General features: G+C 44.8%; 1 protein-coding gene across 1 annotated transcript in view; it reads left to right on the top strand.

The window, feature by feature from the left end:
• Positions 1 to 578: 578 nt before the first annotated feature.
• Positions 579 to 21,693, top strand: part of LOC140731619 (heparin cofactor 2-like) — a 53,708-nt gene continuing 32,593 nt past the window's right edge. Inside the window, exons 1-2 of the mRNA XM_073053186.1 lie at positions 579 to 1,759; positions 19,605 to 19,878. Of these exons, the coding sequence (XP_072909287.1) occupies positions 931 to 1,759; positions 19,605 to 19,878 (1,103 nt within the window). The 5' untranslated portion in view covers positions 579 to 930. The remainder of the gene's footprint in view (positions 1,760 to 19,604; positions 19,879 to 21,693) is intronic.

Here is a 21,693-nt window from a genome sequence, read left to right as displayed (position 1 = left end):
CCACCTTGACGACTTGTTGCAAACGACACATTTGTAGGTTTCGATGTACATGTGATAAATACAGCTCTTGCTTATAATCAGAATCTTCTTAATTTTATTCCTGACTGATTAAGGATCTGGAACAGGGGCGGCTCCTGTTAATGTGCAGAAGTCGCTTGGAATCGCTCTCCCTCTGAATACACGACTTGACCAATTTTCTTGCCCTCAGGAAGTCTGGAACATCTGATACCACACAGCAGCCTGGCTTTTTAATCTTGGGTGGACGATTGTTAACAGACTGTGCGGGCTATTCGATGTGACTTTCACAGCCTTCTGTTGAAACATTTAAAAGTCTTGCACTGTATGAATCACAGGTCATCATAAAGTACTTCACAACCGATACAGTTGACTAAAGATACCAATGGGACTCTCTCTCTGAAAATTATTCTGTAAAATTTGTTCTAAAGAGACTGTCAAAACCGTGCCAAAGTATTTGGCCTCTGTTTTCTTTGTTTTAGGCACAGTAACTACGCCCCACACATGGAAATGGTTAGCGATGGAAAAAAAGAGAGCTGCAGTTTATTCAAGCCTGCTCTAAATGTTAGAAACATTTGAAAACAAGGAAGCATTCTGTGAAAAGAGTGCCTAGACAGGTCTTACGCCGATTTTAATTAATCGCAGCGTTTTGGCATAGTTTGGGGTATCCTTCAGTGCCTGCGTTTAACCTTTGGGATTTATTTAGCCTACGGGGTCACCTCATACGGTGCAGCAGCTGTTACTTAAAAAATAAATCCAAGATAATTTGGGAAGTGAAGCATTTTCAGTTCTGCTTCATGCTGGACGGAGTGGAGCAATCTCTACCTTTCTCTGCTTAAGCATAGTTTCTTCCCCCCTCCCAAAAAAAAAACTACTGGCTTCTTTTCCTAATAGGGTTGCCGATAACTAGGATAAATGTTTAAAAAAGGTATAGTTATGTTTTTTTCATTTTGGTTTCTGCTGTGTGGCTTCTGTTTTACCAACACCATAGCAGTTCCTGCTCGTCTGGAGACTGGGCATGTGATACCCATTGAAAGCAACACTCTGACCAGAGAGTTCAATGTCCCTGAGTTAGAGGAGGATGACTACACTGAACTTGAGGACTACGAGGATGAAGAGGATACCTTTGGCTTTCCTGAGGATGCATTTGTAAATAAGGAACAATTTGCCACTCGTAAAACTTCAAATTCCATACGTAAAAAATTCAAGGGCAAGTCTCGGATCCAACGACTGGCTTTGGTCAACACTGACTTTGCCTTCAATTTCTACAGGGCCTTGCTGAAGTCCCAGTCAAGTGACAAGAACGTGGTCTTCTCTCCATTTGGACTCTCCAGTTTGATGGCGATGGTCATGGTGGGGGCTGGTAACAGGACCCAGCAGCAGATCTCCCGAGCTCTCGGCTTCGATCAGTTTGTCAATACCAGACCAGGGACGGGTGACGAGGTCCTGCACAACGTCTTCCACAAGCTCATCCACAGGCTCTTCCGACATGACTTTGGATACACGCTTAAAGATTTCTCTGGCATCTACGTCAGAGAAGGTCTGGAGATCAGGAAGACGTTCAAGGAGTGGCTAAGACAGTACTATGGGGCGCACGCACGCTCTGTGGATTTCTCGGAACCCCAACTTGTCACCAAATTCAACCAACTCATCTTAAGGGCCACCAAAGGGAAACTCCAGGCCGTGGTGGAGGACATTGACCCACAGACTGTAATGCTCGTCTTCCAGGCACTCCATTTCAAAGGTCAGTGCGCTGATACATGCCATTATCATAATGAGGCAATTTTATTTTTATATCACTAGACTAATGGTGCTTGCGTTTAATTATGCTCGAATGGCGCAGCAGTATCAAGCGAGAGGCAGATTCACAGTTGAGAGCAGGTCTCCGCACTTGTCATCCTCCACTGTTTAGCAAATGAGTGTATCACTGGGCTCATTACTGACGAACATCTGAGTAGAATGAAATTACTTGTGCAGTAAGATCTGAACAAAACCTGCCACAGAAGGTGAACCTTTGTACATTTCAGTCTAATATCACCAAAGTTGTCAATTATTGTCTGTGAACCTCTCCAGCTCTGCAAAATGAGCTCTTCCAAGAGTAGAGGCCATTTCCTACACCTAATAATTGTTGTAAGTTTTATATATATCTTTCATCAGTTTTATCTTCTGCCTCTTTGCACACCCTCTTAATCCAATCTTCCTTTCCCTTTCTGTGCGTGATTTTACATTGAGATCCCTGGCTCTAATTCACACTTGAATCTCAGCCCTTGTGCTGTTTCACCATTCCAATTAGTGGCGCATATACACAGCTACTTCACTCTGGTTACTGGCACCCCTGTTTCTCCCCGATGTAATTGCTTCAGCTCGTACTTTCAGGAACCTGCCATGCAAATAAAAGCAAGAGATAAGGCGAGCATAATTAACGACGGCCACCATTAGGTGACCTGGATAATAAATAAAGACCATCATTACTGTGACATATTGATCTGTTGTTGGATTCACAATAAGTATATTACACTGTGAGGAAGGAGACATCTCCAAATATTACAGCAGCATTTTAGTGTTCCATCATGTTGAGCCCCATGGTAAAACATGATGCTGTGTTGAAAAATTAATTACGTACCAATTAGAAGCCGGATCCTCCAACAGGACCACAATCTTGTCGTAGGGTTTGGAGGCTTGCGTGCCTCAATGATCTGGAGAGCTGTGTTGGCTGGAGTCAGGGCTTCATGCTTTGACACTTGGTAGGGTCACCCATGCCAAACAGGTCAAAGGGTAGAGGCCAGGCTAAGAGTGGTCCACCGGTCCTCCAGGTTTGGGGGTTCAGCTCAGGGCCAACAGCCCTGACTGGTAAAGCAAAATTGTTACGGAAACAGTGAAGAAGATTCCTTCTACGTTGGAGTGCGATAGTTATTGTGTACAGTTCTGGTCACCAAATTATAGGAAAGATGTTGACAAAATAGAGAGAGCACAGAGGAGATTTACTAGAATGTTACCTGGTTAGTTACAGAGAAAGGTTGAACAAGTTAGGTCTTTATTCTTTGGAGTGTAGAAGGTTGAGGGGGGACTTGATAGAGGTATTTAAAATTATGAGGGGGATAGATAGAGTTGACATGGATAGGCTTTTTCCATTGAGAGTAGTGGAGATTCAAACAAGAGGACATGAGTTGAGAGTTAAGGGGCAAAAATTTAGGGGTAACACGAGGGGGAACTTCTTTACTCAGAGAGTGGTAGCTGTGTGGAACAAGCTTCCAGTCAAAGTGGTAGAGGCAGGTTCGATGTTGTCATTTAAAAAAAATTGGATAGGTATATGGACAGGAAAGGAATGGAGGGTTATGGGCTGAGTGCAGGTAGGTGGGACTAGGTGAGAGTAAGCGTTCGGCACAGACTAGAAGGGCCGAGATGGTCTGTTTCCGTGCTGTAATTGTTATATGGTTAATCCTGAGTCTTCACCCGGGAATTGCACGACTGACGGTAGTAAAAGTCCACGAGGAAGCGACTGACATGCTGAAGGAAGGTCTGAACACCGCCAGGGATGGACGACCTTCATTGCTGCCCTAAACGCCAGTGACATAATGAGCAGTTTAAAAAAAAGATGCCAGATATTTCACTTATCAGGCAAGAGAAAGGGAAAGGCGGGGGCACAGCAGAAATGATAAGAATTAGCTTTACTTACCACACGTACCTCGAAGCATAGAGTGAAATGCGTCATTTGCATCGATGGCCAATACAGTCGGAGGATGTGCTGGGGGCAGCCCACGAGTGTCACCGACACAGTATGCAGCACACTTACTAACCCCAGCCCGTACGCCTTTGGAATATGGAAGGAAACTGGAGCACCCAGAGGAAATGGTGAAGTAGTAGCCACATTAAGTTGTTTAGCACTGAGGGGCTGATAAGAATTAGAGCGATGCCCGTCTGCTATCTTTTATTTTAAAGATTAAAGATTAGCTTTATTTTTCACCAGTATGTCGAGGCACTCTTTGAAGGCAGCGGTGAAATTGAACCAGGGTCGCTAGCACTGTAATAGTGTTACACTAACTGCTACACTACCATGCTGCCCCGGGCAGTAAGGGCAAATATGAGACGCCGTAATTCTAAGGTAATTGGAGGAAAGTACAGGGGGATGGCAGAGGTCAGTTTTTTTCACACAGTGTTGAGCCCTTAAAAGGTCACCACAACATCAGTGCCCAAAGAGTCTGTACTGTTCTATGTTCTAAACTCACTCACTCCCTCAGTCCTATCCTTTTTATGCCCAATTTGCTTTCAAATTCCTCTTCCCTTTTCTGTCCCTTCTCTAACCCCCACCCCTCTAGCTTCCCACCACACTACATGCACCAACCGCTCGTGGTCTCCAAAGCTAAGGCCAACCCCTATCACCCTCTCCGCAGCTCACAGCCCAAGGATAAACCCTGAGGCTGTTCTGAGAAATGCCTCATGGCGTTCTAATGTGTTGAAGGTGCTGTGTAAATTAAGATGTTATTAGCGTCCAGCAGGGAGGATGAAGTTTGGCTCATTGTGTCTTTCTTGGCTGCGGGGGAAGTGTCTGGTTTACAACTTAGGGACAGCCTCTGTGTTTAACATTGGCTCAGAACAGCATAGTTTCTGACACTAGACTCGTCTTTGCTCTTGTTCTGAGACACACCATCCACAGTCTATGTAACTAGAGAACTTACAAACACAGTGTGATTAAAGAGAGGAGCCGCTAAACTGCACCAATTAAAGCCACGTGGTATTTCCAGAAACTTGGACACAGGAAGAGAGAAGAAGGTGGCAATCAATTGAATCCATCTGTTTATAGAGCATATCAAAATCATGGAAAATTCCAGTCATAGCTTACTGTTGGAGAAGGTCCAAAATTCGCAGATGTTATTTCAATATACATTATACAGTACGTAACTGTATGTCCCTTCCTTTTCTTCTTCTCCCTCTTCTCTCTTTTATAGCCTCCTCTCTTTCTCCATTCCCCATTCTGGTTCCCCTCTCACTCTTTCCCTTCTCCTCACCTCCCCTTTCTCCCATGGTCCACTCTCCTCTCCTATCAGATTCATTCTTCTTCAGCCCTTTACCTCTTCCACCTATCACCTCCCAGCTTCTTGGTTCATCATCATCACCTCCCCCACACACCCGCCATCCCCCTCACTTGGCTTTACCTATCGCCCGCCAGCTTGTAGTCCTCCCTCTCTCCCATCTTCCTATTCTGGCTTCCTCTCCCCCTTCCTCTCCAGTCCTGATGAAGGGTCCCGGCCTGAAACGTTGACTGTTTATTCCCCTCCATGGATGCTCCCTGACCCGCTGAGTTACTCCAACAGTTTGAGTGTTGTCCCTCATCTGCAGAATGACTTGTGATTATAAATATACGTATGTACTGTCTGCGGTAAAATTTATGAGTCAGCAGCTTTGATTATTTTTCCTTCTTGCTATCCAACCACATTCTCTCCTCTCCTAAAGCCAATGAATCCTTCTGGGGCTTCACAGTTCATCCCGCACTCCAATTCTGCTACCTTAATTATGTGTCAGGCAACGTGGTCGCCCCTCACCTCCGACACAGAATGATTATAGCTCCATAGCAACAGGCCCTTCAGCCCAACTGGCCCATGCTGACCAAGATTCTCATTTGGCTGCATTTGGTCCATGTCCCTCTAAACTTTTCCTAACTACAGAACTGGGCAAAAGTCTGATATACATGTACATAGCACAAGTGCCTAAGACTTCTGCACAGTACTGTATTTGTCAACGTGGGGCAGAGAGCGAGTCTGTAAATCTGGCGGGAGCAAAGGATGTTGGGAATGGCGAAGATGGAGCTCATGGGAGGGGTGTGGGACAGGTGGCAGAAAAGGAGTGCCAGGGGGCAGGGGGTGGCATGGGTGCAGACACACCCAACCCTGAGATGCCAGACAAGGTCACTTGATTCCAAACAATTATTTATGGATCGTTACAGAATATCTCTCTGGTGCTTCCCACTCCCTCCCCTCTCCCTTCCCCTTTTCCCAACCATGATTCCCCTCTCCCTGCCCCCTTCCCACTCTCAGTCCACAATAGAGACCCATATCAGAATCAGGTTTATCATCACTCACATATGCCAAGAAATTTGGTGTTTTTTTGCAGCAGTACATAAAATGACTACAGTACAGTGCAAAAATCTTCAGCACCCTAGCTCTATATATGTGCCTAAGATTTTTGGACAATATTGTACATACCTGTCCAAGTGTATTTTAAACATCGTTAATGTACCTGTCTCACCCACTTCTTCTGGCAGCTCTTTCCATACAGGGATCATGCTCTTGGTGAAAAAGTTGTCTTTTGTTTCCTACACTATTACAGTGCCAGCAACTCAGCCACCACCTGTAAGGAGCTTGTACATTCTCCCCGTTACTGTGTGGGTTTCCTCCAGGAGTTATGGTTTCCTCCCACAGTCCAAAGGCATGTGGGTTAGTTGGTGAATCGGTCACATGAGTGTAATTGGGTAATGCGGGCTCATTGGGACAGAGGGCCTTTTACTTTGCTTTATTTCAAAATAAGAAAGTAAAAAGAAAGTAAAATAAATCTTTCCTGAAGGGTCTTGGCCCAAAACGTCGACTGTACTCTTTTCCATAGATGCTGCCTGGCCAGCTGAGTCCCTCCAGCATTTTGTGTGTGTGTGTTGCCTGACAGATCTCTCCCATCTCACCTTAAAAATATGCTTTCTAGTTCTTGATTCCACAACCTTGGGAGAAAGACTGAGTACATTCACACAATCTATGCCCCTCATTGTGGGTTGAAAATACCTGTCAAGATTAGAAGCACTTAAGTTCTCTCATCTATTACTAAACACATCCATGTTCCAGAGGGGAGATCACCAAGAATTTTTCTTCTCCTTGAGGAACACAGTTAATTGTGATAATAAAGAGTTACTCGAGTTTAGCACAAACACAAGAGTTTCTGCTGATGATGGAAATCCAGAACACCACACACACAAAATCTTGAAGGAACTCAGCAAGTCAGGCAGCATCTATGGAGATGAATGAACAGTCGACGTTTCGGGCCAAGACCCTTCTTCAGGATTGGACAAGAACAGGCAAGATGCCAGAATGTGTCAGTTTAGTCCAGGCTTTGTCACCCACAGTCATTAGAATAACCTTTCGATCACCCGTGTTCCAGCCATCTTCATACGGTTTCTTTACCTGAATTCATAAGGTGACATTCTATATAATACTAATTCATTACATCAATAAAAGGCAAAATATTCATAGCACAGACAGGGGATTCAGACTGACTGGTTTCTGTGAATGGTACCACAGGTCCTTACCCAGTTCTTCAAATAATCCAGTACTTTCTCTGTTAGAAGCTACACCACACTGTTCCTTTCTCTCCCCTCCATATTTCTCCCTCCCCTCCCCCTCTCTTTCTCCTTTTCCCTCTCTCTCCCTATCTCTCTCACTCTCTCTCCTTCCCTCTCCTCGTCTCTTTCACATACTCTGTCTCTCCTGGCCTCTTTCATTCTCTTCCTCCTCTCTCTGCCTCTTTTTTTTCTCTCTCCCTTCTCCCTGTCTTTCATTCTCTCTCCTGGTCTCTTTCACTCTTTTTCTCCTCCCTCCCTCTCTCTCCTGGTCTCTTTCAGTCTCTCTCTCTCTCTCTTCTCTCTATCCCCCCACCTCTCTCTCTCTCTCTCTCCTTTCCCCTCTCCCACCCTCTCCTCCTCTCACCCTCTCCCTTCCTCTCTCCCACATTCTCTCTCCCTCCCCTTCTCTTTACCCTCTCTGTCCATCCCTCTTCCTGTCACTCTCTCTCTTTTTCAAAGAGGAAGCGAGAGATTATATTAACCTTTTGCATTTTTTATGTATTATGTTCCATTTAATGTAAGTATTGTAATAACTTAGTTTGTACATGAAACTATTAAGAAGAACTGCAGCGAAACTTGTCCTAACAACAAAGTTATACACAGCTACAAATACACACAATGTAAATAAGCACTGTGTTTTAATTTGTCTAAGGATGGTGACAGAAGAGATAGTTTCCTATGTCATACAATGCAACTTCATTGTGGGAGCTTCGCCTGCAGTCTCTTGCTGTTATGTATGTGAGTGTGAGGTTCCCGTGTCATACACATTTCCTGTTCGATTGCTTGCTTTACCAGAGATTTCACCTCAGGATGAGCAGCAGCCGAAGCAGTTGCATGCGGTCACCCCGCTGCTACTGCGGCTCTCAGCAGAGTTTTCAGGCGACATTTTAAAGAGATCGAAAATCCAAGATTTAAGAGGCAGGATACAGATTTCAAAGGGTGTGGCAACAGTGAACGTTGCTGAATTCTTGTATGGAAAGTTTCTTTTCAACAGCCATCTCACTAAAACAGCTTCTGTTTTAATTGGATGTACCCTGGCAATGTTCTCAGACTTCTTTCCAAAGCACTGCAGAACACATTAGAGCCTCAAAGAGTTATACACACAGTGGCCACTTTTTTAGATACATTCTGTACCTAATAAAGTTACCACTGAGGGTACATCTGTGGTCTTCTGTTGTTGTAGCCATCCACTTCAAGGTTCAACATCTTGTGTATTCAGAGATGTTCTTTTGTACACCACTGTTGTACCGTGTGGTTATTTGAGTTACTGTCACCGTCCTGTCAGCTTGAACCGGTCTGGCCACTCTCCTCTGACCTCTCTCATTAACATCTTCAGAACCACCACTCACTGGATGTATTATTTTCACACCATTCTCTGTAAACTCTAGAGTCTGTAGTGCATGGAAATCCCAGGGGATCAGCAGCTTATGAGATACTCAAACCTCCCCATCTGGCACCGACAAACATTCCACGGTCCAAGGACACAGATCAATTTCTCCCCCATTCAGATGTTTGGTCTGAACATCAGCTGAACCTCTTGATCACGTCTGCATGCTTTTATGCATTGAGTTGCTTCCACATGATTGACCACAAGACCATAAGACATAGGAGCAGAATTAGGCCAATCAGCCCATCAATCCTGATCCACTATTCTATCATAGCTGACTTATTATCCCTCTCAACCCCATTCTCCTGACCTGTAACCTTTGGCACCCTGACGAAACAAGAACCTATCAACCTCTGCTTTAAATATACTCAATGATTAAGTCTTCACACCCATCTGTGGCAATGAGTTCAACATATTCACCACCCTCTGGCTAAAGAAATTCATACTCATCTCTGTTCTAATCACAAGTCCCTTCATGTTGAGATTGTGCCCTCTCATCCTAGGCTAGCCAACTATTGGAAACATCCTCTCTACATTCACTTTATCTAGGCCTTTCAATATTCAACAGGTTTCAATGGAATCCCCTCATTCTTCTGAACTCCAATGAGTACAGGCCCAGAGCCATCAAAGACTCCTCATATGTTAACCCTTTTCATTCCCAGAATCATTCTCATTAACCTGCCTGGATCCTCTCCAATGCCAACTCATCGTTTCTCAGATAAGTGGCCCAAAACTGCTCACAGTACTCCAAGTGTGGACTGACCAATGTCTTGCAAAACATCAGCTCTGCATCCTTGCTTTATATTCTAGTCCTCATGAAATGAATGCTAACATTCCATTTGCTTTCCTTATACCGATTCAACCTGCAAGGTAACTTTTAGGTACTCTTGCATGAGCCTCGTTGCACCTCTGATTTTTGAATTTTTTCTCCATTTAAAAAATAGTCTACACCTTTATTATTTCTCCCTATGTGCATGATTACTCATGACTACTCTACTTCCCTCCTGCCAGTCAGCCAATCTTCTAACTTCATGGGCTTTAATCTTGTTAAGCAGTCTCATGTGTGGCACCTTGTTAAAGGCCTTCAGAAAATCCAAGTACACAACATCTACCAATTCTCCTTTCTCTATCCTGCTTATTGCTTCTTCAAAGAATTCCCACAGATTTGCCAGGCAAGATTTCTCCTTAAGGAAAACATGCTGACCTTGGCCTATTTCATCAGGTGCCTCCAACTACCATGAAACCTCATCCTTAATAATGGACTCCAACATCTTCCCACTCACTGGCACGTGGCACAGGCAGCAATCTAAAGATTATTCCCCTGGATGTCCTGCTTTTCAGCTTTCTACCAAACTCCCTATATTCTCTCTTCAGGACCTCCTCCCATTTCCTACCCATGTCGTAGGTACCAATATGGATCATGGCTTCTAGCTGTTCGCCCTCTCCCTTCAGGAATGCCACTGACCCAGTCCCAGACATCCCTGACCCTGGCATCGGGGAGGCAACATACCATTTGGGTGTCTCTTTCCCATTTGCAGAATCTCCTATTTGCTCCTATAGCTATGGAATCCCCTACCACTACAATACTCCTCTTCTCCCCCTTTCCCTTCTGAGTCACAGATTCTGACTCAGTGCCAGAGGCCCCCTGGTAGGTGTAGAGTGCAGAGAAAGACTGTTTAACCCACTGTATCTGTGCTGGCTCTTTGACAGACCCCTTCAATAGACTTCAGACCCTCCTGATTTCTGTGTAAAATAAGTAGAATGTGTTCCCTTTATCTGTTTACACTCAGTGACGACTTTATTAAGTACACCTGTGCACCTGCTCATTAATGCAAATTCAAATCAGCCAATCATATGGCAACAACTCAATGCATAAAAGCAAGATACGATCAAGAGGTTCAGTTGTGCTGGGTGCCAACCGCCGTAAAACAAGAAGGAGAGAGAGAGAGGTTCAGTTGTTGTTCAGATCAAACATCAGAATGAGGAAGAAATATGATCTAAGTGACTTTGACTGTGGAATAATTGATGGTGCCAGATGGGGTGGTTTGAGTATCTCAGAAACTGCTGATCTCCTGGGAATTTCACGCACAACAGTCTCTAAGAGTTGACAGAGAATGGTGTGAAAAACAAAAGAACATCCACTGAGCGGCAGTCCTGTGGACAAAAGCATATTGTTAATGAGTGAGTCAGTGGAGAATGGCCAGACTGGTTCAAGCTGACAGGAAGGCAATAGTAACTCAAATAACCGCATGTTACAACAGTGGTGTGCAGAAGAGCATCTCTGAATGCACGACACATTGAACCTTCAAGCGGAAGGACTACGGCAGCAGAAGACCGCCCCGGATTCCACTCCTATACCTAATGAAGGTGGTGACTGAGCATAGAATTCCCTTTTGAACATCACTATTGAATCTGCTTCTACTAGTCTTTCCAGATCACTTCATGAAGCTGCACAAAATAAATGTCTCCCAATCTAATTATCTTCACTTTTATTTCTCTGGTTAGTGACACTCCCCACCACTCAAAACCAATCTTGATCTTGATCAAATTTAATGATATCACTGTGTGCTGTGGAGGAGCCGGGCCACTGCACAGGATCGGAGAAAGCAGCAGAGGATTGCAAACTCAGCCAGCTCCTTCATGGGCACTAGCCTCCCCACCATCGATGGCACCTGCAAAAGGCAGTGACTTAAAAAGAAGGCATCTGTCATGTAGGACCCCCATCACCCAGGACCTGCCCTCTTCTCATTACTACTATCAGAGAGGAGGTGCAGCAGCCTGAAGACACACACTCAATGTTTTAAGAAGAGCTTCTTCCCCTCCACCATAAGATTTCTGAATGGACAATGAACCAACCCACGAACACTACCCCACTACTTTTGATATCTTTGTGCACTACTTATTCAATTTGTATTTTAAAAATATATTTCATATTTCTTATTATAAGTCATGTATTGCACTACACTGCTGCTGAGAAACAATAAATTTCATGGCATTTGTCAGTGATAATAAGCAATGTGATTCTGATTCTGATAATTTTATACAGTCCTAATCAATCTCCCGTTGACCTCCCCTGTTCTGAGGACGAGAACCTTGGCTTGTGCGATATCTCTCCCTCCTCAATCTTAGACTTAGGCTGGAATCCATGGTCCACTCATTGTTGTTAGCAACTTCCAAAACACGGCCCCACCCATTTCGCCTGCACATAAACATCGGAAGAAATTACTTCATGTCTGTGATCTGTGACAACAGCAATGAGAAATGTACCCATGTGATTGGAAACACAAGAATATTTCTGAAACTATTTATTTTTAAAATATGTTGGCTTCAGTGGATGGAGCCAGACATGCAGATCAATAAAAAAGACATTTTATATCAAGGCTTCCCCAAAGTTCCAAAGTTCTTGACAGCTAATAAGGAACTTCAAAAGAGCAGTCACTGTTATAAAGTAGAAAATGCAGCTGCTAACTGGCACACAGCAGATGTCCTCAAACTGTAATTTAATTACTGGCCAACCTGGTTTAGTGATATTGGTTGAGTCCTGATGTAGGGTCTCAGCCCTGAATGTGAACTGTTTAATTCCTCTCCGTAGATGCTGCCTGACCTACTGAGTTCTTACAGCATTTTGTGTGAGCTTTCCGCCTGTTGTGCCACTGGTGTTCAAGGCAGCAATGAAGGTCCTCCATCTCTGACGATGTTCAGAGCTTCCTTCATCTCGTCAGCGGCTTCCTCTCGGTTTTCACTGTGACTGTCGCACACGTCCCGGGTGGAGACTCAGGAATACCATCACACACTCAGATGTAGAAGAAGTCTTCATTGCTGTTTCCATGACAATTTTGTTTGAGCAGTCAGGGTTGTTAGCCCTGAGCTGAACCCCTGAACCAGGGGGACCTGTGGACCACTCATAGTCTGGCCTCTACCCTTTGACCTGTTTGGCATGGGTGGCCCTTTCAAGAGCCAAAGCATGAAGCTCTGACTCCAGCCAACACAGCTCTCCGGGTCACTCCAAACCCTACAACAAGGTTGTGGTCGTCTTGGAGGATTTTGTCCATGTTGCTCTGGATTTCCAGCATCTGCAGAATCTCTTGTGTTTATTTATTGAGAAACAGATGTGTTTTTATGACACAGAAGGAGGTTAATTGGTCCATTGAGTCTCTACTGTCCATCAGAGAAATCCTAGTCATCCCATTCCTCCAACCTGTTTCCCTGTCTCGCAGTCTCCTACTGGAATCAGAACACGTAGGGTGGGGGTTGCTACCTCTTTGATGAAATAGTGATCAGAACCAAAATCAAGTTCATTGTCACTGATAGTAACTGTGAAAGGTGTTGTTTTGTGGCAGCAGCTGTAAGATTGGGGTTTGATTCACACTGCTGTCTGTAGGAGTTTGTACGTTCTCCCCATGACCGTGTGGGATTCCTCCAAGTGCTCTGGTTTCCTCCCGCATTCCAAAGACAAGCGGGATAAGGTTAGTGAGTTTTGGACATTCTACGCTGTAAGGAGATTGTGTAGGTTAGTGAGTTTGGGGCATTCTACACTGTAAGGAGTTTGTATAGGTTAGTGAGTCTGGGGCATTCTATGTGAAGGAGATTGTATAGGTTAGTGAGTCTGGGGCATTCTACATGAAGGAGTTTGTACAGGTTAGTGAGTTTGGGGCATTTTACACTGTAAGGAGATTGTATAGGTTAGTGAGTTTTGGGCATTCTATGTAAAGGAGATTGTATAGATTAGTGAGTTTGGGGCATTCTATGTGAAGGAGTTTGTATAGGTTAGTGAGTTTGGGGCATTTTACACTGTAAGGAGTTTGTACAAGTTAGTGAGTTTGGGGCATTTTACACTGTAAGGAGTTTGTACAAGTTAGTGAGTTTGGGGCATTTTACACTGTAAGGAGATTGTATAGGTCAGTGAGTTTGGGGCATTCTATGTGAAGGAGTTTGTATAGGTTAGTGAGTTTGGGGCATTTTACACTGTAAATAGATAGATAGATAGATACTTTATTCATCCTCATGGGGAAATTCAACTTTTTTTCCAATGTCCCATACACTTGTTGTAGCAAAACTAATAACATACAATACTTAACTCAGTAAAAAAATATGATATGCATCTAAATCACTATCTCAAACAGCATTAATAATAGCTTTTAAAAGTTCTTAAGTCCTGGCGGTTGAATTGTAAAGCCTAATGGCATTGGGGAGTATTGACCTCTTCATCCTGTCTGAGGAGCATTGCATCGATAGTAACCTGTCGCTGAAACTGCTTCTCTGTCTCTGGATGGTGCTATGTAGAGGATGTTCAGAGTTTTCCATAATTGACCGTAGCCTACTCAACGCCCTTCGCTCAGCTACCGATGTTAAACTCTCCAGTACTTTGCCCACGACAGAGCCCGCCTTCCATGAAGGAGTTTGTAAGGGTTAGTGAGTTTTGGGCATTTTACACTGTAAGGAGATTGTATAGGTTAGTGAGTTTTGCATATTCTACACTGTAAGGAGATTGTATAGGTTAGTGAGTTTGGGGCATTCTATGTGAAGGAGTTTGTATAGGTTAGTGAGTTTTGGGCATTTTACACTGTAAGGAGATTGTATAGGTTAGTGAGTTTTGCATATTCTACACTGTAAGGAGATTGTATAGGTTAGTGAGTTTGGGGCATTCTATGTAAAGGAGTTTGTACAGGTTAGTGAGTCTGGGGCATTCTATGTGAAGGAGATTGTATAGGTTAGTGAGTCTGGGGCATTCTACGCTGTAAGGAGTTTGTATAGATTAGTGAGTTTTGGGCATTCTACACTGTAAGGAGATTGTATAGGTTAGTGAGTTTCGGACATTCTGCGCAAAGGAGTTTGTACAGGTTAGTGAGTTTGGGGCATTTTACACTGTAAGGAGATTGTATAGGTTAGTGAGTTTGGGGCATTCTACATGAACGAGTTTGTACAGGTTAGTGAGTTTGGGGCATTTTACACTGTAAGGAGTTTGTATAGGTTAGTGAGTTTGGGGCATTCTACATGAAGGAGTTTGTACAGGTTAGTGAGTTTGGGGCATTTTACACTGTAAAGAGTTTGTACAGGTTAGTGAGTTTTGGACATTCTACATGAACGAGTTTGTACAGGGTAGTGAGTTTTGGGCATCCTACATGAACGAGTTTGTACAGGTTAGTGAGTTTTGGACATTCTACATGAACGAGTTTGTACAGGGTAGTGAGTTTTGGACATTCTACATGAACGAGTTTGTACAGGGTAGTGAGTTTTGGGCATCCTACATGAACGAGTTTGTACAGGGTAGTGAGTTTTGGGCATCCTACATGAACAAGTTTGTACAGGGTAGTGAGTTTTGGACATTCTACATGAACGAGTTTGTACAGGGTAGTGAGTTTGGGGCATCCTACATGAACGAGTTTGTACAGGGTAGTGAGTTTGGGGCATCCTACATGAACGAGTTTGTACAGGGTAGTGAGTTTTGGACATTCTACATGAACGAGTTTGTACAGGGTAGTGAGTTTTGGACATTCTACATGAACGAGTTTGTACAGGGTAGTGAGTTTGGGGCATCCTACATGAACGAGTTTGTACAGGGTAGTGAGTTTTGGGCATCCTACATGAACGAGTTTGTACAGGGTAGTGAGTTTGGGGCATCCTACATGAACGAGTTTGTACAGGGTAGTGAGTTTGGGGCATCCTACATGAACGAGTTTGTACAGGGTAGTGAGTTTGGGGCATCCTACATGAACGAGTTTGTATAGGTTAGTGAGTTTGGGGCATCCTACATGAACGAGTTTGTACAGGGTAGTGAGTTTTGGGCATCCTACATGAACGAGTTTGTACAGGGTAGTGAGTTTTGGACATTCTACATGAACGAGTTTGTACAGGGTAGTGAGTTTGGGGCATCCTACATGAATGAGTTTGTACAGGGTAGTGAGTTTGGGGCATCCTACATGAACGAGTTTGTACAGGGTAGTGAGTTTGGGGCATCCTACATGAACGAGTTTGTACAGGGTAGTGAGTTTTGGGCATCCTACATGAACAAGTTTGTACAGGGTAGTGAGTTTTGGACATTCTACATGAACGAGTTTGTACAGGGTAGTGAGTTTGGGGCATCCTACATGAACGAGTTTGTACAGGGTAGTGAGTTTTGGACATTCTACATGAACGAGTTTGTACAGGGTAGTGAGTTTGGGGCATCCTACATGAACGAGTTTGTACAGGGTAGTGAGTTTGGGGCATCCTGCATGAACGAGTTTGTACAGGGTAGTGAGTTTGGGGCATCCTACATGAACGAGTTTGTACAGGGTAGTGAGTTTGGGGCATCCTACATGAACGAGTTTGTACAGGGTAGTGAGTTTTGGGCATCCTACATGAACGAGTTTGTACAGGGTAGTGAGTTTTGGACATTCTACATGAACGAGTTTGTACAGGGTAGTGAGTTTTGGGCATCCTACATGAACGAGTTTGTACAGGGTAGTGAGTTTGGGGCATCCTACATGAACGAGTTTGTACAGGGTAGTGAGTTTGGGGCATCCTACATGAACGAGTTTGTACAGGGTAGTGAGTTTGGGGCATCCTACATGAACGAGTTTGTACAGGGTAGTGAGTTTTGGGCATCCTACATGAACGAGTTTGTACAGGGTAGTGAGTTTTGGACATTCTACATGAACGAGTTTGTACAGGGTAGTGAGTTTGGGGCATCCTACATGAACGAGTTTGTACAGGGTAGTGAGTTTTGGGCATCCTACATGAACAAGTTTGTACAGGGTAGTGAGTTTTGGACATTCTACATGAACGAGTTTGTACAGGGTAGTGAGTTTTGGACATTCTACATGAATGAGTTTGTACAGGGTAGTGAGTTTGGGGCATCCTACATGAACGAGTTTGTACAGGGTAGTGAGTTTGGGGCATCCTATGCTGGCGCCAGAGCATGGTGATATTTGTGGGCTGTCCCAAAAACCATCCTCACTGATCTGTTTGACTCAAACGACTCATTCCACTGTACGTTCTGGTCACCTCACTACAGGAAGGATGTGGAAGCCATAGAAAGGTGCAGAGGAGATTTACAAGGATGTTGCCTGGATTGGGGAGCATGCCTTATGAAAACAGGTTGAGTGAACTCGGCCTTTTCTCCTTGGAGTGATGGAGGATGAGAGGTGACCTGATAGAGGTGTATAAGATTATGAGAGGCATTGATCATGTAGATAGTCAGTGGTTTTTTCCCAGGGCTGAAATGGTTGCCACAAGAGGACATAGGTTTAAGGTGCTGGGGAGTAGGTACAGAGGAGATGTCAGGGTTAAGTTTTTTACTCAGAGAGTGGTGAGTGCGTGGAATGAGCTACCAGCAACGGTGGTGGAGGTGGATACGATAGGGTCTTTTAAGAGACTTTTGGATAGGTACATGGAGCTTAGAAAAATAGAGGGCTATAGGTAAGCCTAGTAATTTCTAAGGTAGGGACATGTTTGGCACAATTTTGTGGGCCGAAGGGCCTGTATTGTGCTGTAGGGTTTCTATGTTTCTATCATCACGAGGCAGACTGCAAGGCCAAGAGTCCATCTATGGCCTTCCGCAGGCTCTTACGGCCCAGTGCATCGGCGTCTCCACACCAGACAGTGATACATCCAGTCAGAATGTTTCATCTTTTACTGTCAAGGTCTGACCTTGCTTGAAGGCAGGAGTTTGCAACCTGGAGTCAACAGACCCCTTGCTTAATGGTATCGGTCTACGGCAGAGGAAAGGTTGGGAACACTGCTGTAAGGTCACTGTCTTCTGTGGTACTGGAGCAGCAGCTGATGTTGAAGATTTTGGGGAGGGTTAGGGAAGAACAACCTTCTGGATCAGTACCGGGAGATTCACCCTCTCCCCCAGAGCTCGACATTCAGGTTTGTGTGGCAACAGCTGATCCTGCTCAGATAGTGCTAGCTTCAAAACTGTGAAGGAAACAATAGCGATTTAGAACTTCAATCTTTGCATTTGACCCTGACAGAATCTGGCCATTAGGCGTGTCTCATCCTATTACCCATCTGCCTATCTAAGGGTCCCTAATGTATCGAGCTCTACCACCACACTGGGAAAATGTTCCACACACTCATCACTCTATGTAAAAACTCTTACCTCTGACATTGCCTCTATACATTCCTCCAAGCTCCTTAAAAATCATGGCCCCTTGTAGCACCCTGGGGAAATGTACCTGGCTGTCCATTCGATCTATGCCTCTTTTCATCTTGTACACCTCTATCAAATCACCTCACATCGTCCACGTTTGGGATGTGGGAGGAACCCAAAGCATATGGGGGGCAGCCATGCCCTCACAGAAAGAACCTGCAAACTCCACACAGACAGCGTCTGGTGAGGGCAGAAGCAAATCAACCATCTGTACCATTCCACTGCCTCAACGTGCTGGATGAATTGATTCAAAGAGAACCCCTCACCTGCAAATCTGTCAGGGTCATATACGGTGCTACCAGTGCGGCCTCCTTTATATTAGCAAGGCTAGACGCAGATTGGGGGACCACTTTGTCGAGCACCTTCGCACTATCTGCAACAAGCAGGATTTCCCGGTGGCCAACCACTTTAAGTCCGATCCTATTCCATTCCGATATGTCGGTCCATGGCCTCCTCTACTGTCACGACCACTCTCAGGTTGGAGGAGCAACACCTCATATTCCATCTGGGTAGCCTCCAACCTGATGGCATGAGCATTGATTTCTCGAACTTCCAGTAAATTTTCCACCTCCCCCTTCCCTCTTCTTCAATTCCCCTCTCTGGCCCCTCTCTTATTAGAAAGGCTAGCTCTGTTATAGGAGTCCGACTGGGCCCACTGGAGGCTGTGGTAGAACAAAGGACCCTATGGAAAATTCTGGCAATTCTGGACGATGTTTCTCGCCCTCTGTATGCCACCTTGACGATGGAACACACTTAGTAATAGACTAAGACAACTGTGCTGCTCCAAAGAGTTCTATATGAGGTCATTCTTACCCTCAGCTATTAAGCTCTATAATGAGTCAAACTATAGTTGGGGAAGTGATTAACTTCTCTTGTTAGGCTGTTTGAGGTAACTTATTTTTTATTCTTTCTTACTTCTCTTCTAATATTTGTAAATTTATATATCTGTGCACTTGTAATGCTACTGACACTGTGATTTCCTTTGGGATCAATCAAGTATCTCTCTCTCTCTATCTCCTACCTCTTCTCTTTGTCTGCCCAGCACCTCTCTCTCTCTCTGGTGCCCCTCCTCCTCCCCTTTCTCCCATGGTCCACTCTCCTCTCCTATCAGATTCATTCTTCTTCAGCCCTTTACCTTTTCGACCTATCACCTCCCAGCTTCTCAATGCATTTCCCCCCATCTTCCCCTTCATCTGACTTCACTTATCAACTGCCAACTCTCCCTCCTCCTTCTTGTTCTGGCTTCTTCCCCCTTCCTTTCCAGTTCTGATGAAGGGTCTCGGCCCGAAACATTGACTATTTATTTCCCTCCATAGATGCTGCCTGACCTGCTGAGCTCCTCCAGCTGTTTATATCTGTTACTCTATTCAGTCCATCGTGTGCACGAAAGAGCTACTTAATTAGTATCACTTACCTGTTCTTTCCCAATAGACCTTATTTTTTATTGTACGGAAGCAGCAGTCAAATACTTTCATACAACCAAGAACAATGAATTCAAGGATCCAACTACCCTGGGGTTTCTTCTGTATCACAAAACAATTCAAAAATGCTTGAGGGATTCTCCAACTGTGATCAACCTTAGACATATCTTTTGAACAATACGTGTAGAGGGAGATGTCTCTGCTATCATTTGGATCAGCGCAGTAACTAATGTGATCATTTTCCACTCTGTTATCAACCTTGCTAGTGCCATCAATCTTAACTCGCAGCCTGGTGCTACAAGGCTGTTATTACTCTGCTTACAGGCCTGTGGGAGCACAAGTTTATCAAACGAAAGACCGCCATGCTCCAGTTCCACACCAGCAGGACAGCGGCAGTGAAGGTGCCGATGATGTACGTCAGGGCCACTGTGCTGGCTGCCACGGATCACGTCTACGCCTGCGATGTCATCAGCCTGCCGTACAGCACCAATGCCAGCATGCTGGTTGTGGTTCCCCACAGAACCTCCGGCCTGAGGCACATTGAGAGAGCACTCAGCTGGGAAATGGTCGACGACTGGCTCAAGGACATGACCAACAGGTAGAGTAACCATTGTGCTGAAAGTGCACCCTCTAAATGATCTTGATTGGTTGGAAGGCGGGGCAGTCGTGTGTGTTTGTCTATCTGCAGGATTTTGTTTCTCACTTGATTCCTGATTCCAGATCCTTGGGTGGGCAGCTAGAACTAAATGAGCTGCTATATTCTGGTTTCCTTCTCCACCCTTTTCAATTCTGGCAAAAGGTCTCTGCCCAAAGCATCGGCTGTTTATTCCTCTCCATAGAAGCTGCCTGACCAGTCGATTTCCTCCAGTATTTTGTGTTTGTTGTATGCAATATCAGTATTTTTCTATACTGTATTCATTTTTCAGGATCTGGAAGTGTTGGCCAGGCCAGTATTGATTGCCCATCCCTAGTTGCTGCTAAGAAGATGGTGGTAAGCCACCTTCTTGGACCATAGCACCCTTCAGGGGAAGGCACTCCCGCTGAGGTCCAGTATTTAGAATCAGTGATTGTGTAGGATTGGCCATAGATTTCCAAATCAGTTCCATGTATCGTTTGGAAGAGAAATTCAAGGTGGTTTGGGGGAAGCTGTAGTGGGAAATGGACAGTTAATGTTTCTTGCTGAGACCCTTCACCAGGACTGAATGAGAAGAGGGGAGATAACTGGACTGAAGAGGACTGCAACAGGAGCTGGCAGGTGCTAGGTGGATCCAGGTGAGGAAGGGTGATTGGCAGATAGAGTCAGAAGGGCAAAGGAAGGGTGGAAATGGCGACGGAGGCTGGGAGGATTTAGATAGAGGCAACGGAGATGATGGAATCTGATAGGTGGAGCATGGAGCCAAAGGAGGCCGGTGTGGTGGGCAAGCAGAAAAGACGAGTGCAGGGGAACCAGTGGGAGGGCGTTGACTTCATATGCTGAAGGATGGAACATATTTCAATATTTTTCATCCGTTATCCACCCTCTCAGATGAATGATAAAGGAGCCATGATACTGTCATGAACAGCAGTAGAGAGCTGTTGTTGGCACCCTGGCAATTGAAATTGTTGAGGCAAATGCCTTACCTGGGCTAAGAACACAATGTTCCCCATAGGAGCTGGTGGTGAGCTCATTGAGTTGTATATTCAATTTGTGTATATTTATTGCCTTGGCTGTATAAGACTGTAAGACATAGGAGCAGAATTAGGGCATTCAGCCCATCGAGTCTGCTCTGCCATTCCATCATGGCTGATCCGGATCCCACTTAACCCCATACACCTGCCTTCTCGCCATATCCTTTGATGCCCTGACTGAACAGAAAATGATCGGCTTCCACCTTGAATATACGCACGTACCTGGCCTTCACAGCATTCCACAGATTTACTACTCTCTGGCCAAAAAAAATTCCTCCTTACCTCTGTTCCAAAGGGTCCCCCCTCAATTCTGAAGCTGTGCCTTCTAGTTCTGGATACCCCCACCATAGGAAGCATCCTCTCGGCATCCACCTTATCTAGCCCTTTCAACATTTGGTAGGTTTCAATGAGACTCCCCTGCATTCTTCTAAATTCCAGTGAGTACAGGCCCAAAGCTGCCAAACACTCCGCATTTGTTAAACCCTTCATTCCTGGAATTGTGAACCTCCTCCGGACTGTCTCCAATGACAACTGAGATATGGTGCCCAGAAGTGTTGACACTACTCTAAGTGCAGCCTGACCAGTGTCTTATAAAGGCTCAGCATTATAATTGGGTGGCGTGGGCTTGTTTGGCCGGAACAGCCTGTTACTGTGCTATATCTCTAAATAAACAATATTCATTGTTGTAATGATCCTATTATACAACAATGATAATGTTCCAATGTACATCATTGACACAAACTGC

Source organism: Hemitrygon akajei, chromosome 8, assembly GCF_048418815.1.
Source record: "Hemitrygon akajei chromosome 8, sHemAka1.3, whole genome shotgun sequence".
Taxonomy (NCBI): Eukaryota; Metazoa; Chordata; class Chondrichthyes; order Myliobatiformes; family Dasyatidae; genus Hemitrygon; species Hemitrygon akajei.
This window is presented reverse-complemented; position numbering and strand designations above follow the sequence as displayed.